This window comes from Balearica regulorum, chromosome Z, assembly GCF_011004875.1.
Source record: "Balearica regulorum gibbericeps isolate bBalReg1 chromosome Z, bBalReg1.pri, whole genome shotgun sequence".
In the NCBI taxonomy this organism is placed as follows: domain Eukaryota; kingdom Metazoa; phylum Chordata; class Aves; order Gruiformes; family Gruidae; genus Balearica; species Balearica regulorum.
The window spans coordinates 62,537,221-62,560,374 of NC_046220.1; the positions used below are offsets into that span (position 1 = coordinate 62,537,221).

At 47.5% G+C, this 23,154-nt stretch overlaps 1 protein-coding gene across 1 annotated transcript; it reads left to right on the forward strand.

Annotated features, from left to right (window-relative positions):
• Nucleotides 1–14,893: 14,893 nt before the first annotated feature.
• CD180 (CD180 molecule) lies at nucleotides 14,894–21,780 on the forward strand. Its single transcript, XM_010304566.2, has 4 exons — nucleotides 14,894–15,440; nucleotides 16,251–16,306; nucleotides 19,041–19,207; nucleotides 19,876–21,780. The coding sequence occupies exons 1-4, from the start codon at nucleotides 15,392–15,394 to the stop codon at nucleotides 21,599–21,601; spliced, it is 1,998 nt and encodes a 665-aa protein (XP_010302868.2). The 5' UTR covers nucleotides 14,894–15,391; the 3' UTR covers nucleotides 21,602–21,780.
• Nucleotides 21,781–23,154: the final 1,374 nt, after the last annotated feature.

The following is a 23,154-nucleotide window of genomic DNA, read 5'->3' on the forward strand; positions in this document are numbered from 1 at the left end:
GGGAAGTCTGAAAACAGCATGGGGGGAATTCAAGGGACAATTGGAGGAATGAGTCATCTAGGGTGCCAGCCCAAGGAAAGAGGGGAACAAAGTCACAGAGGAGATCAGATTTGGAGCTAGTGCTCTAAGATACTTAGGGGTCTGGGGATACAAATCAAATCCCATTTTGCTGAGCAAGCAACACACTCTTGTGCCAGGGCTTCCCAGCTGCAAAAGCAGGGCAGAATTGTCTTTTTTTTTTTTCTACCGGACGTATATATGGAGAAACCAGAGAGATTAAAAAGAGTGATGTCTTCAGATATGGTGGTTGACACCACAGTACAAGAATAAGGGCAGGACCCTGGGGAAGAGGGCTAGCACCATGAATTTGCAAGCCCAGTACTGCATGGAGTCCACAGGGCTGTGCAGAGCTCTAATAAATAACAAGCTGGAGACGAGAAAAGCTAGGAATTTAGAAAAGCCATAAGGTGACCCTGTCTGCTGTGACTCACCATTTAATAAAATTAAGATTTAACCTCTTCTGTAGTTCTATGTGGATAAGTCACAACCATCTCATACAGATACAGCTCAGCAGATCTCTACTATCATTTCTTGCTGTGAAATCATATTATTTGAAATGCTTGACTTCATTACTATGGCAGACAGATCACTGCTTTTACAGTACCTTTTTATGCATGATATGCACACTGTTCTTTCTCTGCTCTGTTTACTATCCTTTTTTCATTGTCTCCATGAGGCACAGAGTAACAAGAAATCCTACTGGTGTAATTTACTGAGTATGCTATTTTGCTAAAATATTTTTCTTTCATATGACATCCCAAAAATAAATAAAGAATATTAACACGGTTGAAAAATCAAGCTAGTTAGGTAATGTCAAATTGGCAGACATTCAGCATCCTTCAATTACCCCCCTTGTACATATGCATTCTGGCATAGCCTTTAATTAACATGACAATACCGTTTTTTTTCCAGTGAAAACATGTCATTAAGTACCCAGGGTGAGAGAGGACCCAGTACAGAGCATTCTGCTTTCTTCTTAATGTTTAACAGGCTTATTTTTTATAATCCTCAAAACCCTGCTCTGAAGACAGACTAATTAATTTCTGCCTGTTTTTCTCCCATGCCACTACTGTACGCAAGTGCTTCAGAAAAAACATGTTAATTTTCATGGCAGTCTGGGGAAATGCACAAAGGGTAAGGGGATGTGAGAGGTAATAATTTTCATTTTACAAGCAGCAAGCCAAAACTGTGATCCTCAGTGGGGACCAGACTCAAAGACAGTCTGCCTTGTTCCCTTCCCACCACAGATCAGAGAAGCATGAATCACCCGTCCCCAAGGTGGAGCACAGCGCTGGACTCTGCGGGGACACCGCACACTTTGGGGGGTGGCAGAGGCACCAACACGTGCTGCTGCAAGTCGCAGGGCATGTGGCCCCACTGAGCCGCCCCAAGGGATGCAGCAAGCTTGGGGAGCCCCAGGGGATGGTGTGCACGAGGATTTATGTGCACAGGATTTGTGCTCAGAAATGGCCAAGCTGTTTTGGCTGAAGTTTCCAGCAAAATCAGCTTTGCCCAGAGATCTGGCGAGGAAGTGCTCAACTCAAGGGCTCACACCTTATCAAAAGCTACAGAGTGACTGAAAACAGAATTTGACAATATCAGAAGCATCAGATAACCATAATAATAAGCTCTAATCCTCATAATGAGAAAAAAGTAGCATGTCTAGCCATATCCAAAATTGAGATTGATTTTGACAGTCTGACAGCATAGTTTTATTTGCTGTTTATAGCACAGCACTTTTGTGTACGCACATAATCAATTAGCAGAGCTGCCAGCAGCTGAACACAGCCACATTTGCACATCAGCTCAGTGCGATGGACCAGGGTGGTCTTGCCTGCTCTGGGCTGCAGACGGGCCGGCAGTGGTCTGGCCATCGCCACCTCTGCCCTGGGCCATCTCCTGCCCTCGCCAAAGTCAGGGGCGCAGCCACCGGAGTCACGTTAACATACAAATCCACATGCACTGGAAAACCTTGTCACAAGGGTACAGCTCAGGATCACATCCAGCACTAGGGGCTTTCTGATGAAGAAATCAATCTGTAGGAGTTTGAAGGACTCCACTTTAATTTTGACAGGTGAGTGAAGCGATGCGGGTGCACCTTGTCCAGCCGGTGGTGACGTGCAGCTGTGAGGATGAAGGACCCTGGGCAGGATGCTCTTCCAGCCATCACGTGCTTAAGTATCACATCCTGCCACAATGAGACCCACTTGGCACGGTGTGATTAATAAACAGCAGTAACAGTCAGAGATCCCAGAGGACAAATTATTTTCTGAAGTACTGACATGGGATTTTTACCCAGCTACTGTGAATAGAACAGACATGACTAGGTCTGAAATGCAACTGCTTAAAAATTTTCAAAAAAATACATATGTGATAAGCTGAGGCAGCTCAGGCACACAGTCAAGTGATCACCCGAGTCAGTTATACGTGGCAGATAGGCACCGTAGACCATGTGCTGCATGTGAAGCCCTCCCTGCTGAACCTGAGAGGCCTTACACTGAACCACATGAAAAATCCTGCATCGAGTGACATTAATTCACTGCTACAACACTCAAAGGTATCACAGTGCTGGAACACCACTGCCGCTTTTTACTCCGATAGCCAAAAACTGGAAAGCCTCTGCAGCAAACCTTCATATGACCATCACTCAGAAACCTTCATGATCACGTTCTTTAACCTAGTGGCAAAGTTACCCCTCAGGCAAAGACGACATACGATACTTACAAAGAGAGAGGGGTCAGCATAGGCTTCAGACAGCACCTCCTCCTTTCTTCCTGAAGCGGGACTGAAGCAGGGACACATCCTTCTCAAAGTCAATGGAAAAAACAGAAGGTCCCCAAAGTTAAAGATATGCTTATAGGTCTGGATTGAAAAATATGCTTAGATGCTTTTCTGAATCAGAGCCAAAACCAGTTCCCCTGATTCAGCCCTTTAAGACTCATCACAGCAGCAGATAGATGGCAGTTTTCGTTAAATCCTTGGTATCAATGTGAGATTCGACATATCCTTAATTACAACACTGACTAGCATAGCCACAACATTTTCAAGGAGAATGCAAAACCTTAATCTCTGCAGGACCATACCAGCCCACAGCAGACAGCCTTGGGAATAGCACACAGCGCCCTGTAAGACACAGGTTAAGACAAACTGTTCCACATTACAGCAAACACCAGTATATTTTAATCTTGCTCTAAAACCAGCCGAATGAGAGACATTCATTAAAGGAATTAATGTAACTAATTAGATTCAAACACCAAGGCAATCCATCTGCAATTCTTACTCCAATTTGCTAGCTAACTGGTGACTGCTTGTGCTCTAAGCAAGCACAGACTTTACCTGAGGAGAAATAAGCAATTTTCTGAATATTCTCACGGTAAGCAGTCATTTTAAATCTGAAGACAAAGTAGAGACTTTCTTTAGAAAGATCTATCTGCCAAACTCTCTGAACACATGTGCTTTTTAAGTAGGCTTGGACAAAATCTTTTATATATATTGATCAAGTGACACCAACAGGCTCAGTAAAATATTTTACCTCTGTTTTTATGAGCTGAGAATAAAGAAAGTTACATTTTGGAGGAAAAGAGAGTAGCAAACCATGACTACCAATATTCAAATGATGAAAACCTCTGAGTGAATTCCAGATGTCAGCCATGTGTTATGGTTTAATAGTTCAGCTCTGAGTCACAAGCACGAAAACCTGTTACGAAACACATGCCTGCCCGTATGTGTGCATGCACATACCAGTGTGAACTACTTAAAAAAGAAAAGTTATATTTTTTGTGGCATTAGTAGCACTGGAGAAAAGTGGTTAATCTGAGCTGAGGTAGGAAAAAAATAGCAAAGTTTGTCCTATGCCACAGACCAAGGGTGTGATAATTTGTAGTTTTAACATTTAAAAAGAATGAGTTAAAACTGAAGAGCAAGTGTAATCCTTTCAAATCCTAAAAGTCCAATCACACCCTGTCTCTGGAATAATCACTAGCCTAAATGACCCCCAGCCCTGCCATGTGAAACTCATGGAAGTCCAAGTAATTCCTTGTCTAGATCTTTCAAACACTGATATTTATATTGTGGTTTATTAGGTCCTCTTACTATTTTTTTCTTCTCACATAAAAGGTAAAAATATCTGTGGCACCAATATTTAGCAAGAGCTATCACATGCCTCGTCTTCCTTCTGGTGAATAAACATAGAGGAGAGCCATTTATTGCTCTGTGTACAGTTTGTGGCCATGAGCAGGCACCCCTCTCTCTCCCTGGCCCTGGGTGGTGGGCTTGCAGGGGAGCTGGCAAGCGAGAAGCTGCCTTTCTGCTGTGCTCCAGCTCAGCTGCCTGCCCAAAGCAGGGACCTGCACACAAGGGGAATAATCGACTTTGGCTCATCAATTTTTCACTCATCCCTTTCACCTGGAACCAGCATTGCCTGTGCCATGCGCCCATGTGCTGCAATCAGCCTGCTCCCTCCTTCCTTCCCTCTGTCCCTCCCTCCCTCCATCTGGGCAACCCTCCCAGAGGCAGGGTAAGTCAGGAGCTTTGGGACCTGGACCAACTGGTCCCAGGAAATTTGCACACCAGTGAAATCCACAAGGAGTTATGGACCCTCTGCCACCCCCAAGAATTACTTCCCTGAACGCCCACAGACAATGGCATATTGCACGTTTTCTTGGCCGATTTCAAATGTCCATTTGTATTCGGACATGCACATGGCAAGTATGTGCACCCACACAAGTCACTTGCGTGTGCAAACCTCAGCCAGATAGACCAGCATGTCAAGTGCACACACACACACAAGATGTGTGGTAACTACATGCTAGGTATGCACAAATGCACCCACATTTTTATGAAAATTAGGCCTTTGAAGCTATTTTTAAATAAGCTGTATTAGAGGATTTTAACGACTCCATGAAAGGACAAGTGGGGTAATGGAAACAAATTGGCCCAAGCAATATCACTTCAAAGAAGACCACAGTGGTAAACTGGAGAGGGGCAGAAAGACGCTCAAACTTCAGCCGAGGGAACCACAGCAAGGTGCTCCACAGCAGCGGAGCCAGCTGATGTCTGCCTGTTCCTTGGGGCCTCCTGGCTGCACTCAGCTGCTGGAGGATGGTCACCAGATTAGAAAAACTGAAATTATGCTGATGCTGCCTCTGTCCTGGTCTTGAAAAGCAAGAGACAGGCAGTGCTTGTTAAGTACCTGCGTGCCGACAGCGGGTCGGAGGTTTCAGCCTGCCCCAGGGGTGCCTGCAGAGGACAACCCTCTGCTTCGGAGTTCACAGGAGGTTTTTATATTTCCTCCAAAACTCCCTCCACGGTAAAGTGCGGGTTTGGGGGCAGGGAAGGAGGGATGTTAAACCACACTGGAAAATAAAAAAACCCCAAACCAAAAAACAACCACCAAACGCATTTACGCTCCAGTCTTTGCAGATTAAGATTTCACACGGGAATTGGGACAGGTGCAGTGTTACCAGATCCGGCAATGGCAGCCCCCTGCCCTATATAGCTGCCTCTAATTTATCTTGCTGTGGTTTCCACTTGGCTGAGTCCCATGGCAGCAAGGATTTTGGACTCTGTGTGGCTGAGAAGTGGCAGCTCTCTGCTGTGGCAGGCACGGGGAGGAACCGGGCCCCGGTGCTGGGCACTTGCTCGGGAGGGAAACCTCTGCCCGCCGGCTCCATGCATGGCCGCACGCCCCGGGGCTGGCACGTCTTGCCAGTGACACCTCATCACAGAGATGCCACTTATCTCCTGTGTGCAAACGGAGCGCACCAGCTTCTCATGACAATGCCAGCACAGCCTGAAACAGCACGAAGAGCAAGCAGCGAGCAAGAAGTTTTTGGGATACCCTCTTTTCAAGTATTACAAATATTGCATATAAACCTGGCCCTAATTTTGACAACTCCTGTAGAATTTCCCCAGATAAAAGCCTCTCCCTGAGCTGCTGCTGTTTGTAGGGGCTGCAGTGGGAAATCACGCCCAAATGACAGGGGCAGGAGGAACTTGGCTCCATGGGCACGGCCTGGTCAAAGACCATGTCGTGTCATGAGGTTTGCAGACATACATCACAGAACAACAGCATTTGCACAATTTTTCATCTGCAGTGTGATTCAATGGGAAATGGGGCTGATGAGGACGAAGTAGAGAGGGAACGAGCAGGTGCTGCAGTGGGGAGAAGGTGGCGTGTGGAAACAGACAAAGATAGATTAAAAAATTAGATTAAAAAGGACAGAAATGCCACATGAGAGGGGTCATCACAACTCAGCAAAGGCAGGCAGCTGAGGAGTGCAGACCGGGGCTTTGAGCAAGAACTGATGGGTGTCAGAGGACCACCTCCCCTGGTATATGCAGGGTGGCCCCCAGGGACACGGGGCATTGACGTTTTCCTGAGCCACAGCAAAATTAAGCTGGAGAGGTGAAGCTGGATGCACACCGAACCAGCCACCCCAGAGTGGGGAAAGCTGCTCTGCACACACCTGCATCCCCTGGGAGCAATTTTTGCAGGGAGCCTTTTAACGACGCAGCCTGGCAAAACGCACATCGAGCTCCAGCAGTTTCTACTGGGCTTGGTTGGGAGTTTTTTTTGGATGATAATTTTTCATAAAAGCCTACCCACTTCAGAAATATTGTCATGGAAATAAAATACGTGGTAGTGTACTGTTCTCCAGGGGCTGCCATCACAGCCATGTTAGAATAGCTCCATCTCGTGGAAATCAGCAGCAGAAGTGGGGGGAAACAGCAACAAACCGGGAGAAAAGCTGTAGGAAAATGTTGGCAATGCGCTTCCCGGCTGCATGTGCCAGCAGTGGCGTTGGTTCCCATCCGCAGGGGTTTCGCTAGTCCCACCCCTCCAGAGTTTGAACAAAATGTTGTGCAAAGCCAACAGAAACTGTATAATTTATCTGACTTTTGACATGTAAGTGTAATATTTACACTGTTGCTGTATGAGCGTGCTCAGGGCCCACAGGAAACTTTGGGGCTGTGTGGTGGCTTCAAGCTTTACCACACAGACTTCCACTTCAGACCGTTTCCCAAAAAGACTCCTTCTCCCTCCGTCACTCCCTGTCTCCATCAGTTGATTTAGAGCTGCATCTGTACCTTGCTCAGAATTTATTTCTTGTCTCTATCATGTGTATCATCCTCCTCTTCTCATTTTGCAGCTTGTTCCAGGAGTGTCTGCATCCTTGCATGTGTGCTTGTAAATCAGAAGGAACATCTGTACTGCAGAGTTCAAACACGTTCCTGTCTTTGAAAGCGTTTCCAGTTTAGATAAGCAATCCTTTAAATCATGAATATGAGGCAAGTACACAGCATTAAACCCATCAGGTTACATTTAAAAATAATAATTACTCCCTCTTTCTTAATGTACTGTTGGATTTATTCTCCTGTTTATCCAGACTCCAAGTTTTACCCTTTGATAACAGAGCTTATCTTGCAAGTCTATTTAATCCATATCCTGGGGGACAAGGGAGACAAGAAGTGGATTTCAGCATCAAGGACGTGTCCTTTTGGTTTTGCGCTGTTACCACCACTTAGAACCAGCTAAGAAAATACAAAATCTTTCAGGCTTAAGGGGTCTGACAAACGTCCCATGAACTGTGCAAGATATCAACAAGCCACCAGCATAGATCACAGACACAACAATCTCATCGAGTGAAACTGCCCGCATCCGCAAGGTGCACAAATACACAAATAATGCTAAAAGGATGGATTACCCCTCGGAATTCAGGGGAACTCTGCATTGCCTTGCCATGCTCAGGGTACCCCAGAGTGCCTTAGCAAACTGCTGACTCAGCACACAGCCACGAGAGCTGGAGCTCACGCCCAGGAGATGCCTGCAGAAAGGCACAGCAGCATGCACGGCAGAGATGCCATAGCGCTGGCCATGACAAGGTCCGGGCTGATGGCAGTCTAGAAATGGGACCTAGAAAAAAAAGGCCACGGAAAGTGCTGTTAACTGAAAATCTAGACACAGTCATGGTTCAAGGAGGGGTCCTCAGAGCAGCAGATTTTCCTCTGGCAGTGGGTAACCCACTAAATCTGTTACAAACTCCAGCTCCTTCCCCTTTTGTCTGTCCTCTTCTCTCTGGGCAAGAACGTCCCTCAGCCCCTGCTTGCTCTGCAGTACTGGCTATGACTCCTCCACACCCGATAATGCAGGATTTGGTCCAGTAGCAAACCACACGTTGCTGATCATGCTGCTTAGGCAGCTGAAATCCAGAAGTGGTAAAACTAAATTATGGCAGGCAAATTTTTGAAATCTCATCTGGATCACAGGAATTTCACTTTCTGCCATTGTTCACCCCACCATCCTCCTCCAAAGAATTATTTCCACTCATGTGTAAAAAAGACCGTTTATAGAGTACTGTTGCCCCCTCCTAGTCTGTGTCGTTTAACCAGGCCAAGCAAACTCTGGCCCAGGCAGACATACTGCTCACAAACAGCAGCATATTGAAAGGCACTGGTGTTTCTGTCACACCGGCACAACTTCGGGAACTGTCTCTTTGTTTATTAAAATGCAGGGCCAGTGCTCAGTCCCTTGTATTTCTTTAAGACCCAGTCTTCTGTGATTTAGGGAAAAATATACATCCCATGGTGTGCTGCAGACTGACAGAGATGTGTGTGCCTGCCCCCAGGCAGTGCAGCTTGGATCAGCATGGCAGCGTGACAAACTACAATCCACACACCTGCTGGGAACACTTCTTTAAACATGGTTTTGTCTCCATGAGCTGAGGATGACAGCCCTGACCAACAGCCACCCGAGCTGCAGGCAGTGAAGCAAAGCAACAGAGGGCACGGGGACTGCAGCACCAGCAGCCTGCGGATGCTGTAGAGGATGTTAGGTGAAGGAAAGGGTCAACTGTTCAGCAAAACAGGTGACTAGTTAAATTAGAGCAAGGAAAATATAGCCAGACCAAGAGGAAAAAGCCTATAATTGATGGCAAATGTCATTAGGCAATGGGCCCCTGTGCCAGAGGAAGCGCTATCAGCCAACACCATCCCCCCAAGACTTCGTCGTCATCACCTGTGGGAGGATGGAGCCCGGCTGTAGGAATGAGCTGCACGACCCAGTGCTGCTCACTTCCCTTTGGGATAGGCACATTAGCCATCCCAGGCCTTCCCCACTATGGGCTGAATAATGGAGTGGTTGTTCAGCTGCTCCCAGCCACCCCAGGGGAGCATAGACCACCAGGGTACAGTCTCTCAAGCATTTCACTGGGGTTTTTTTGAGTTATTGCAAAAAGGAAGAAAAGGCTATTGCTTGCTTATAGCTTTAATATGAAAGCAATTGGTATTTTGGAGGGATGGCAATATGCAAAGACCAAGCCAAGCTGCAGTGCAAAGCTCTGATGTGCTTTCTCTGATGGCAGTGAAACTTTGCTGAAGACCAAGTTGCCGAGTGAAACATTTTCAAAAACCTAATCACCAACCTGCAGACAGTTGGCAATACGGTAGGACATTCGTCCAGTGATCTTTCAGGGGGCTTAGGAGTAAACCAGCTTGTCTCTGACCAGGATCTGACAAATTCATCAAGTATAAACATTTGGCAAATTCTTCTCCTTGCACATAACCTTTGCAAATGGGGACTAGGTATTCAGTGTGTATATACATATATATATATATATTTATATAAAAAACATATGAAAGCAGATGTTAGAATAGACAGGATTTCTGGAGTATCTGATGGAAGAAGTGACCTCTGGCTCCCGGTCATTGGTATGTGCCAAGGCCAGCAGGTGGAAGAGGCACAGCTCCAGTGAGGACTGCCAAAGGATGTCCTGCACACAGGACCGCTCGCCTCATGTCCACATCGTTAGTCTGGCTGGGTGGGAAGAACCCCCCCCTTTCAAACCCATCTGATAGAAGCAGCTCATTAGCAGCTCCCAACAGTTGCACTAAGAATGAAGTCCTGAATTTTAACAGTGAGATTGGTTTGTTCTCCCATCAGCAAACCGGATCAGTCAAAGATTCAAGCTTGGCAAGAAAGGCAAGATTGCTGCAGGGATAGGGACTTCAGAGCCATGTATCTGAAGCATGGTGAGGACAAAGGAACCAACGGAACAAACGTTACCCTGTGGCAAAATATATTTAGGGCATCGACATATTCCCAACTGGAGCATCAGGCATTTTATGTTTTTACCTCTTATGCTGTTGTAACCAGCATAGGATATCACTCAGCAGCTGCATGAATGCTCATCCGGCAAAGATCATCAGTGCTAAATAAGCAGATGAAAATTTGTTAATATGAATGGGGGAGAAAGAGAAAATAAACTCGAGAAGTGAACTGAAGCAGTCAAAACTGTGCAGAGACATCATTTCAGGTTCCCAAGCCATCTGGCTGGGCTCGACCTACGTTTTTTTTTCCTCGTCATGGCAGTTTTGGGTTTCTCTCATTATTCCCACCCACCCTGACCAGAGGTGTTGCCTGCTGCTGCGTTTCAGGACTCTCAAAGCCCGCAGGTGAAGGGGGGGAGAGGCGGCTCTCACCTGCCCACAGTCTCACCAGTGGCCACCAAAGGGTCACGGAAACCCTGTCTCAGACAGGACACGGCTTGGGACACTTCCAACCCAATTTGGACCCAGCTATGGCACCTGGATCACGGGTGCTCCTTACCATCATTTACTTGCAAGTGTGGGGAGAGGTTTCTCTCCTCTGTTCCTGGAGCTCTAAACACGGCAATTAATGTCGCTTAGCAACAGAACTTCCTTTTAAGATGCTCTTTTGTCATTTCAAAGCCTCTGTGCCAGAAGTTCTTTAAATAGCCTGAACTCACATCGGCTCCCTCAGTTTGGTTCTTTTTCTTTATCTCTGCCCAGTTTCCTCCCATTGCACGGTTAATATCTGTGGCCAACCAAAGCAAACCAAACCCAAGAAAAATGTGACTCCCAGGGATCAGTCCAGCTCCTCCATGCCAGGGCTGGGAAGCTCCTTTTCCTCAAAGCTGTGCCAAGCTACACCCGATAGAGACCAGCTGAGGAAAGCGGAAGCTCACGCAGGTTTTAATTCTGATTTTTTACTTGCTACTCAAGTCATGTAAAAATCGTGTGCAAGACATGTGCAGCCCAGTTTGTCAGATTTCTGTATTGCTCAGACAGAGAAAGAGCAGCTTGTTACGAATCACTGAAATCTGCATTTTATCTTGGCTTTATAGTACTGATACAACCCACCGGGAGTGACAATACCAGGTATTTTGCTTGCTTAGCAGGAAACAGGGGCTACATTTCTGAGATAGGGAAAAGTCTTACAGCTGTTTCACAGAGTAACAGGGGGCTCCAGCTGAGATCCTCAAAACATCTTCTGAATATGTGAAAAATCACAAGCTACTCAGGAAGGGTAACACAACAATAGTTATAAAGAAACAGTATCTGCAGGGATAGTGTAGGAGACAGCCCCTTTTGCAGATGAAACAAAAATGTACAAGACCTCAGTAATTAATCAGTTACTAAGTCCCATCAGCAATTTCCTTCCCGCATAGAGCCTTTGTCCTGACTGTTTTCAGTGTGTGTTTGGTAGGACTTCAGATGGCTTTGCATGCCCCAGCCGTGGCCAGCCCAGTTCCTGGCTGGCAGGCAGAGCCAGGGATGCAAGCGTGGGGGCCAGGAAGCCCGGCACCCCCCTGGCCTCTAGCAAGCTGTGATCATCAGCTAAAAGTTTGTCCATCCTGCCTACTAAAAAACTAGCACTGATGCCCCCACAAAGCCCAGGGGTTCCAGGACCTGGCGCGGCAGCAGCACCCTGGCTGAGCGCCTTCACCATCAATCCTTCTAAAGCTGCCTCAAGTAAAATTCACATGAGAAGAAGCCATCTGTGGGGAGACGGCCAGAGGGGCGCTCGCTTTATTTGTCTGGGGTATTTCTATACACTGCTCACATCGCGTCCCTGGTCACACTCACTCTCTTTTCAAGGGGCATCCAGGTCACTACCTGTGCAAGTGGTTTGCTCAAATCATTGAAATTTTGGATTGAAGCTGTGGCATGCTTTCAGCATTATCCTTAACCATCAATGCCAGAGACAGAGGCTGGTGGTTTGGTCCCCCACCAAGAAGCAGTGGCAAAGCAGAGAAGAGGAATCCCTGAGGCGGGGGTGCTGAAGCCTAGCCCCCCAGCCGCTCGAAATGCCCACTGGGCAGGCTGGAGCCCAGCTGGGGAGGGCATCGTGGGCAGAGTCCTGCAGCTCCGGTCCCTCGTGTCCCCACCCCCTGTGAGGGCAGGCAAAGGGGCATTGCTCACATGCACCAAGAGCGTGGGATGGCAAGCATATCTGGCTGCTGTCTTCTGCCCTTGTTTAGGGTTTCAGAAAGATCAATTGCTGCAGCACAAAGCAGAGGGTTTCCACATAAAGTCTAGTAAAGTCTGACATTTCTTACAGCAGCTTTTTCTCGCTGCAGGTGATTTATGCTCTTGCTGCATCACCTTTTTTTTAGGCTTTTCCTCGGAGCACGGGCTGAGCTGGCAACACCTCCTGCACCAGCAGCAGAGCCCGTGCAGGTTTTCCTGCTGGAAAAATGTGGGTTTGTGGCAGGGCAGGGCAGGTGGTCACGGGCCTCCCCAGCTGCCGTGTCTCCTCTCAGGGCACCGTGTGGCTGTGGTGGGAGAACAGTCACAGCCCAAATCTCACTGCCTCAAGGCAAGCCCCAGTCCAGGTTCTTAACACCCAACATGTAAAGCAATCATTTGGGTTCCTATCTCTTGTTTGTTGTACCAAAGTAAACAACAAACTAGGAAAATCTTGAAATCCATACTTGAATGACTGAAAATTATTTTAATCCTTTGGTCTTTTATAGACAGGTATTTTGGAAGCCCTGCTGTGTTGGATTGCCAATCCCTTCTTCTGAGCTATGGAAGACCCAGAGATTGACATGATTTATCTCTTAAATAAGAGAGAATTAATGTCTGATAGGAATTCTGAGGGTGCTAAAGTCTATTTAATATATGTACACAACACTTTGCACTTTAATTTTTTTTCTAGGGTTGCCTTAGAAAAAATTTCCCAGGTTCATCCCACTGGGGGCACCCCCCACGGGCCAAGCTTTTTGGAAGTGCTGTGCTCTGTGCTCTGACCAGTAGCCTTTCCTGACATGAGGGCCAGGCACAGGGCCAGCCGAGAGGATTGCCACCAGGCAGGACTTCCCTTCAACCTGACCAGCCATCCTCCTGCCCGTGCAGAGAGGTTCCTGCAGAACCCAGGATCCCACCCAGAAACGGGACCCGTCTTTCTGTGGCAGAGGTGGGAATTGGCATCCTGTGACTTCAGCATCATGTCAACAGCCCACGTGATGCCCATGTCCATGCCACTTGGCTGGGCCGAGGAACATACCACCACTTCACCATCGTGGTCCCCACTAGGACCAACACTGCGTCGGTGGTGGTTTTTAAGAGAAGGAAGGGCCACCACCACCTGCCTTGGGTGACTCACCGCATTTTGGTAAGCGTCGTGAGCTGTTCCTCCTGTCTAACTCAGAAATCAGTTTAAAATGGGGAACTTCTAGGGGGGATGTACAGTCCCCTCTCCAGGGGACTTTTTGATTGCAGTGCAGTGCAATTTGTTTGTGGGGTGGTGCGGCGCCGGAGGGGCAGTGCAGAGGGAGCAATTTACTTGGCCCTCAGCAGCATTCAGTATCTCACGAGCACTCAGTGACAAGCACCATTGCACTAAAGTCAATTATTACCACTGCTGTTCACATGCTCTGAAATTTACCATCACCAGAGCGGGAAGAGTTTCAGCCAAGCACGTAGAAAGTAGTATTATGAAGAGAAAAATACTCTCGAGGGCACTCCCCTAGCGGCCCCCATGGTCTGGCAGCCCCCCTGAAGGTGGTGATGGAGGAAGGATCCACCCGGAACTTGGGAAGAGCAAGCGCCATTATTAAATGCAGAAAATGTGCAGAAAAGGTCACAGAGGAACTGCAGCCTGGCTGAGCCTGAGCCCATGGCAGGCGCTCACAGCAAAGCCCTCTGCCAGCACCAAAACCTCCTCCAGCTAACTACTGCCATAAACTCTTACCTCTCCCCATTCACTCCTTTATGAGCACAGGGAGCTAAGTTAATCAGATAGGCACATGTAATGAATAATTCAGACACCTCTAATCATTAGTCATTTTTACTAAGTTCAGCGATTGCTTGTGCACATGGATGAGATGAAGAACTTTGGGCACCCAATGTCAATTTCATAATGAATTCTTCATTACCTGAAACTGAGGCAGGCCTTAGAATTCACTATTTGGATCATAAAACTTCTTGTTTCCTCAAAAAACAACCGTACCCCCACCACCCCCCCAAAAAACCCCAAAATCTCTGGAGTTATTTATACCCCTTTATGTCACATGTAAATTCCATGACACATAGTGATATACTTGCACTCCAGGAAGAGGCAGGATTGGCTTCAGCTGATATCCCTTCCTGATTTAAAGGACTTTTCTTCCCAAACAACACATTCATCTTAAATTCGAGGTTTCTGGTACGGGTGGTTTGAGGAAGCATCTGTGCCACCAGGGCTCATAGCCTGCCAGAAACAAGTCACGGGATGCAAACGTGAGTTCAGGCTGCTGCCAGCAAGGAAAGCGCAGAGGGGAGGGTGGGGACACCCCGAGCCTTAGCCTTTCAGCCTTAGCGTGCAAAATAACAAATAAACAAGGACCAAAGATCCCGAACAACAACTTTCTCAGAAATTTTTGCTACCAGCTGCAGGGGGAGCAGGATTTCCAGCAAATGTGGAGCTGGCTGGAAAAGAGGCAGACCTGTTAGTGGATATGGAGTTAGCTTTTTAGCTTGTCATTCAGATAAGTTATTTTCTTTTAAGTTTTATAAATTAAGGAGGAGGAAAAAAAAACCCGCAAACCAGCTGAATCAGATCAGCACAGAAGCATCCTAGCAGCGGACAAATAAAGCAGCAGGACACTGGTGCTGTGGCCTCTCTGTGCCCACCAGCCGCAACAGCCCGTCCTAGAGAATTAGGCAAAGATGCACAAGAGAGTCAGCTCCGCACTGGATTTTAAGCTTTGCTCATGCCACATTGACTGCTCCCCTCTCCCCAGCCACCTGCAGGGATGAGCACAGCATGGCTCAGGTAAAACCCGACAGACGCATCATCTCCAGCTACCAGTGCAGCCGTGGCCCTTATACAATGTTTCAGAGCTGAAGCCACTGATTTTGTGCATGTCCTTGGCACCAGAGAAGCCCAGATGTCTCCATCTTCCCAGGTGTCGAGCTTGATGCTCTCCAGATGGCATCTTGATTGCTTGAAGCTTCACTGACTGAGGTACCAGGGGCTGGATCAGCTCTGTGGTTCAGCCCACCTGGACTCTCCACACCATGCTGGGGCACATTTGCCAAGATCAGTATGTTTTCATCATGCCTTTCTCTACTGGGTGATGAAGAAAGAGTGCCAGGTAAGCCTGCTGAAAACATAGTTATCAAGCTAATAGCTCAGCCGTTGAAAGAAGGGAAAAAAAAGGCTGTTTGAGCTGGCTGGCTAGAGCCAGCGCTCAGCGAGGACCAGACACTCCTGCCTGCAGCTGCCACACTCCTGCCCTTCTCAGAGACAGTTAGAAATACTGTCGCCTTTCAGAAAACTGGTCACTACCTGTCATCTAAACGCAAGAGGAAAAGAGTTCATTTTCAGATTGAACGATGTTTCAGCATTATGATCCTTTTTGCAGCACTATACGCACAGATTTTGTGCCTATATTTCAGTTGTTTTACAAGTTCTTGTGACTTTCACAAGTCAAATTTTGTTTGACTCAAACTTTCCATTGCATTTAATTCCCCTTTGGTGAAACACTGCAGTCTCATCAGCCCTTTTCGTGCTCTACCTCCTATTTCACACTTAACTAACTAACTCCCCTGTACTTAGTGGAGACGTGTCACTCTACGCAAGCATAAAGACCAATTGCCCTCACTTTCAATTTTTAAAAAACCTGTTCTGCCCCAGAAAAGTAGCAGTGCACAGTCATTTGACTATATTTAAAGCAGGGAAGTTCCTCTTTCACTCCGAAACTACTGTTTGCTCACACTGAACTCGGGAGGCCCAGCAAACATTTCTTTTCCTCATGACCTCCTTTCTCGCCGACTCACCCAGTTTCCCTGACTTCTGCCGCTCTGTCTCGCTTTCGTTAAAGGAAGATAGCACAAGATCATCCGTTTTAACAAACGGCCTCACTCCGTAATGGCCTGTGGTTTATATTTCATGATTTTCACAGTGCTTGCCTGCATTAGCTGCAAAGCATCCATCTCCGCAGAGACAACGTGTGCAGAGGTGAGTGACAGCCGCCGGTCCCTCTCGTGATACAGGAGCCGCGTGTGCAGGGCATCGGTCTCCAGTGAACGCTTGCCTGCTGGTGTCTGCCTGTTTCCAGTTCTGAGGGGTTTCCTTCAGTGGGATGTGAAGGCCTTTATCAGAGAAATAAGGCGGGTGTCTTGAGATGTGCTCAGGGACATCGGTCACTGTCCTTCCTCCTCCTCCTCACACCCATGTGTCCGTGCACCCGCACACTCTCTCCTGCCGCTGCCAGGGACTTTGGTAGCCCATCAAGCCAGCACTGTGCTTCACCTCCCAGAGAGCTGGAGGGACAATACACTTTCACAGGGGTGTTTAGCAGATACCGGAGCTAGACAGAGGACAGACAAAAGCATTTTTGTCTCATGCTTGTGCTCTCCATACAGGTATTTGTGCACAGTGGTGGGATGATGTTGTCTCTATTTGTGATTTGGTTGATGTGTGATACCCCATGAAAACAGAAGGAAAGTACCAGGGTTTTTCTGGGTGCAGGGGAAAAGGCTGAGCCATAAGATTTTTATTTTATTTTTTAAAGTGGGAGTCAAGGAAATAAAACTAAGGACTTTGATTCTGGGAAGAAGCACTGTGGAAACCCAGCCCCCCTGCGCAGTGCATATTTGGGGCCAACAGCAAGTTCCTCACTGAATTAAATGTACAGTGCCCTGAGGACACTGAGTTGCACACGGGGATTCCCCTGGGGACGGCTGCTCCTCAGCTCCCTGTGAGAGCTGCTCCAAGCCACAAAGCATACAGAGAGACCTTACTCGCAAATTTCTTTGAATGGCAAAACATAGACACTGTTCTCATTTATAGTGACAGCCTAACATTTTTTATCTGTCTAAAGTGCATGTCATGGCAGTTAACTCCACGGGCTCTTCTTTGCTTACTGGTACTGAAAGCATCAGCTTTTCTAAGTGTACATTTTGCCATTTCTATAGTTAACAGTGCTGTATTATTTCAGTGCTTCTAGAGTGGAGCCAAGTCCTCGTGCCATGGCAGGTACCGGGCTGGCTCGCTGCTCCTCGGCTCGTGCCAAGGGCCCAGCTGTGGGCAGCGCTGGCTTGTCCCGCCCTGCTGATGCCGGACCCGGTGCTGTCCCCCGGGTGCCGAGCTCCAGCCGCATCCCAGCACGCCAAGGAGGAGAGGGACGGTGGAGGAGCCGTGCCCCCCACCTACATGGGGCGTTTTGTTGTGACAGTTCCTTTCCGCTAGCTCCCGGCTCCGCCATGTCGCTGCTGGTGTCTCTCTGTCCTGCCTGCGGGGCTGTGCCGCCTGCAGCAGCACTCCCCAGTGGGGCCGTGGCATGGCGCTTCCCCGGCACCCTCCGGTTACAGGACTTGCACCTACAGCAAAGGAAGAAAGTGTTCGCTGCCACGTCCAGCTTGTGGCTTGAAACAAATACTGCTCTTTCCCCTCCAGTGAGGTGCCTCTCCTAAGCCACAGACAGGCAGAGACCTGGTTTGGTCTCACTCATAGTCCCACGCGAATGAAAAGACCTGAACCTCGTGTGCCATTCCCCAGAGTCCACACATGTGCACCTCAACAAAACCCTGGTGAGACACACACTTGCACCTCACAGGGTACGCACCTCTGCTCGTCACGGGCCCCCAGCTCCGGTGCATTTCTCACCGCATGTCCCACCACCTGTGCTTGTTTTCTTTGGGCTAATAGAACAGCTTTGAATCTCATTAAAACGATCAGATTGGCCAGCTGTGCAATACATGCTTTTTACTTCTCTGCAAGCAGAACATCTCCGAGTTTCCTGGCAGGATATTGCCAAGGCTGTGGCTCCCACGTGGCCCCGCGGACCCCGTCCCTCCCGGCTGGCCCTGCAACCACCCGGGGCTTTCCCTGGCAGCAGGGCTGGGCGAGGAGGAGGGTGGCACTGCGCTGGCTGCGCCCATGCCCCCCACCGCGGCTTGGCAGCTGGGAAGGTGCGATGGTCTGAGCACCTCCGCTGCCCTGAGAGGATATGGCAGGCTATTCCGGGCTGGCGTTTCTCCGGATGCCGTAGTCCCAGGCTCTGGTTGACTTTTGTGCAATCACCAGGCAAAGGCAGGTCAAGCGCGTTTAATGAATGTCCCTGGGATCCAGAGAGTAGACTTCTCTACATAATAGATCAATTTATTTTCAGTTAAACTGAAAAGCCTTCACAGAAATTTTAAAGACTCAGCGTATCAGATATGATCTTTGTCTACCCAGAGCTAAACCTTCCCGCCATCCCCGCTGCAGAGTGTAACTGTGGTTCAGATCCAATTAATTTGGACATGTTCCTTCTAGAAACATTCCCAGACCCACTCTGTTTTACCTCCTCTCTGCAAGGTTTTCTTAAGACTTCTCTTAGAATAAGCTTTGTTACAAGACTCACGATATTCAGAATTTAAAACTACCTTGTGGGGATTCTTTCTTAGGGATTAATAATTCATCCAGAAGAGTAAACAATCCTCATATGTACTAACTTCGATAAGAAAGAACTACAGATAAGACACACTTCAAATTAGTACAAGAGAGATTCAAGGCACTAGTTTTAAAAACACACTCCACAAAACCCCAGGGTTGGGCATTGCAAGCCTGCACTAAGGTTCCTGGGGTTCTGTCTGCTATGTTTTTAAATAATTCAAAATTCTGTTTGGTATTTTTTTTTAGGTGCCATAGTTTCCTATTTATATTTGCAGTACATACCTCTCGCAGTTTCACTATATATTTTCCACAGATTGCAGTAAATAAAAGCTATAGCTGTGAAGGTTTAGGACTGACGGAGATCCCTGAAAAACTACCTGTGACAACCGAAATCCTCGACTTCAGCTTCAATGTGCTCCCTTCCCTCCAGAATTCAACCTTCTCTGAGCTGAAGTCACTTCTCTACTTGGACCTAACAAGGTACGGGAGAGCATCCTCATTCCTCCACATGAGGTTGCTCAAGCCCCCTGCCCGAAGCCAGCTTCTGGGGCACACCAGAGCATCTCCTCCCTGCCTTCACAGGGAAACCACCAGTAGCGCTTGCGGACAGCTGTGCATCATTTTGCTAAGCAGAGATTGATACACTTGGGCAGTATCTCGGCTTCTCCTGTGGTGGCAATCATTTGTGGGACAGGGGGTGAAATTCACGTTTTCCACATAGTACTGCTGCTAAGACAGTAGTGACAGCAAAGCCACTAAAGCAATTTTTTAATTTACTTTTCTGTAAAGATACTGTTCCCGAAACACTAGAGAAGGACAGGCTTGATCCTTGTAACTGTGCAGCTCATTCTGTCAGAAAAGAGATTTTCATTCTAAGCCGTACACTAAAACCCCAATGTCTTCCTGACTTCTACAAATGCCTCTACGCACCCATCATTTCAGGGCAGGTTTTGCAGCTCATCAGAACCCTGTATTTGAATGTGAGCTTAAAAATACCAGGCAAGCATGACTGGAAAAGACAGTTTGATCCTGGTGAGGGCAACTGATCATGAGCTCTCACAGATAAGAAGTGCAGTTCAGGTTATCACATATACTGGGAGAGTTGTGCAAGTCTGACCACTGATGCTGGTTTCTGTTGCTTTCTCAAGGTGTCAGATTAACTGGGTGTATGATGGCGCCTTTCACAGCAACAAGCAGTTGAAGACAATCGTGTTGACTGGAAACCTGCTCATGTTTCTGTCTGACACAGCATTCGCTGGCCCACAGTCCCTGAAGCAGCTTGTCTTAACGCAGACAGGAATAACCAGTATGTCCTTTATTCCAATGACAAATCTGGACAGCTTGGATACCCTCATCTTGGGCAGCAACCACATCTCTTCACTGCAGTTTCCTCCTAATTTTCCCACTCAAAGCCTCAAATACCTTGACTTTCAAATGAACAACATAAGAACAATCACAGCAGAAGATGTCCACATCCTGCAGAAGACCAGCAATATAACTCTCATCTTTAAAGGCAATGACATGATAAACATTGAACCTGGAGCTTTCCAAACCCATTTCTACATTTTGGACTTTGGGGGCTGCACTGACATCCCTGGGGTCCTGGCAGGGATACAGAACTCCACAGTCCAGACCCTTTGGCTGGGAACGTTTCACGGTGTGGAAAAAGAGCCCTCTGTAAGCCCAAATGTTTTACAAGGCCTCTGTAATATCTCTGTCAAGGATCTCTATCTGCAGCTACGGCACTTCAGAAACCTAAACGCCGACACGTTTCAGTGCTTGACCAGGCTCCGAAAGCTGGACCTAACTCAAACCCACATCAGCGCCTTGCCCCCCGGCATCAGCGGCATGAGCTCGCTAGCAGAGTTAGTTCTCAATGCGAACTCCTTCGAGCACCTCTGCAACATCAGCTCTGCCGCCTTCCCCTCCCTCACCCGCCTCGACATCAAGGGGAACTTGCAGGTTCTGCAGCTGGGCTCTGGCTGTCTGGAGAAACTGTCAAAGCTTCAACACCTCGATTTAAGTAAGAGTCATATTGAAAGCTTTGACTGCTGTAACAAGGCGCTGAGTGGTTTGAGCAGTCTTCGGTACCTGAATCTGAGCCACAACTTAAGGCTCCGCCTCCAAGACGTGCTCATTGCGGATGGTGCTAACCTGGAGCTGCTGGACCTAGCTTTCACTCCTCTTCATATCAACACTTCACAGGGTCCTTTCCGAAATTTGCATCTCTTGCAAGTGCTGAATCTTTCCTCCTCCCACATTAATACTAGCACTCAGCATCTCTTCCAAGGCCTGGAAAACCTCATGCTCTTGGACCTTAGTCAAAATAACTTTGAGTCAGGCATCATGCCAACGGACAAACTGTTCCAACACCTATCCAATTTAGAGGTGCTAATTTTATCATCCTGTGAACTGACAACCATAGGCGGCCAAGCATTTCTCAGCCTCAAGAAGTTACGGCATGTTGATCTGAGCCACAACAAACTTACTGCATTCAGCACAGATGCATTTTCAAACCTCAAAAGCATCTATCTCAATTTTGCTCACAACAGGGTACGTATTGTGCCACGTGACAAGCTAGCCTCCCTAGCTGGCCACTGCATAATCAATTTAAGTTACAACCCTCTGGACTGCACCTGCTCCAATATTGGTTTAATCACCTGGTATAAGCAGAATCTGGATAAAATTGAAGACCCTGAAGGAACAACATGCTCTGAACCCAAACTGCTAGCTGGGGCTCAGCTGGCCACCGTATCGCTCTCCTGTGGGATCAACACAGCAGGAATCGTTGCAGTTGTCCTGGCTATTTTATCCTGTGGTGCCATCTTCATTTGGGGTGCTCGCTATTTCAAGCAAAATTACCAGCAAATATAAGCTTGTGATGAAGGTATAGAAAACGTGTACAGCAATTGTATTAAGAGGAAAGGTAACTTACTGGCTTTGTTTGTGACCTGTATTTTCTTAACTTTAGTAATACCCTTTCCATTTGTATTATAACTTTTAGAAAAATAATGGAAAAAAATTATTTGAGAACTGGAAAAATAAACTGTGACTTGAGCGAACATGAATAACTTCTCTTATAGCGAAATCCCATTTTAACTCAGTGTTAGCCCTGGTGTCACGTTTACTATGGCTAATGCACCTGTAAAGGGAAGATCCAAGGGCCAAAATGCAAACCTAGTTCTCTTTAAAAAACAGAAAGCCAAACCACCACCACTCCCAACAACAAAAAAAAAAAAAACCAAAACCAAAACAAACCAAACAAACCCCTCACCCTCTATCAAATGCCCTGAAAAACAATGTTGTTTAAGAGCTGGCAGTAGCATATACTGCTCTGCTAAAAAGAAAAAAATCCTTTCTGTGAACAACATTCAAGGTCACGTAAGACTCACTCCTGCAGGACTGACAGAAACAGCCTGTATCATGTCTCCAATTTCTTCAAAGTATTTTTCATCCTTAGGAAGTTCCTGGCCATTGAACCTCTGTCTGTCCACTTCTCAGCCTGGGACAGGCCCTGTTCCTGTACTATTTACTGGACTCCATAGTAAGCAGGGACTAGCAACAATTTCAGCTTTAACCATAAAACTTGTAGATTTGGTCAAGAATCTGCTGGCACTTGGCACTACACGTGCTTGCAGAGGGCAAAAAACCCACCAACGCCAACAGCCATGAGACCTCCCTGTGCTGGCACGGAGCGGATAGAACATCTGAGACTGCAAAGGGGGCGGCGCAGCGGCGAGCAGCAACCTCATCCCACGGGTGCTCCTGGTGCCGACAGCTACTTCACGTTGCTTCTGGCGTGCGTCCCTGGAGTGAAGTCAGTGTCTTTGCTTCAACAGGATATGCAATAGCCAGGCAGGAAAAAATATGGACGACTTATTTACTTTCACTACAACCAAATCCCTTCTGCCATCACATGTGAATAAACCCAGTGGCAAGACAGAGTATGTGCATTTGACCAAGGGTCTTATGGGAGCTTGCTGTGCCTATTCATCTGCCCTTGTTACCGTAGTGTGATTTATAGCACTAGTTCTTTAATAACAGGCTAATCCTGATGTATAGACACAACCTTCTCAGAAGGTATGACCCTTCTGTCTCCACGGCAGAGCAGACACCATGTGGAGTCTCGTCCTGCCCCAGCAAGGCTCCCCACTGTGTTAAGCCAGGAGCTGCGATTGCTCACTGAGACGTGGAAGATGAGGTGTCTCTCCACGCTTTCGATGAAGGACTCCACATTCAGCTTCAGCTCCTGCCCCAAAGGCATTTCCTTGACATTTTCCTCCGTAACAAGCTAAGATTTCAAAGATCTCGGCAGGACTAGAAAGTTTTTTCTCATTTCTGAAGACACTACTGACAAGAATCCCTGCTTGCTTTTCTCAAGTAAGAAATACCTTTCTCATTTGAAAAGCCCCTTTTACCCTCTGTTA

Bases quoted from the DNA above. Each gene is read 5' to 3' on its own strand.
- CD180 (XM_010304566.2), top strand. From the start codon at position 15,392: ATGTTTTCATCATGCCTTTCTCTACTGGGTGATGAAGAAAGAGTGCCA. The intron at 15,441-16,250 runs GTAAGCCTGCTG...TGATTTTCACAG, and splicing joins TGATGAAGAAAGAGTGCCAG to TGCTTGCCTGCATTAGCTGC. The intron at 16,307-19,040 runs GTGAGTGACAGC...TATTTTCCACAG, and splicing joins CAGAGACAACGTGTGCAGAG to ATTGCAGTAAATAAAAGCTA.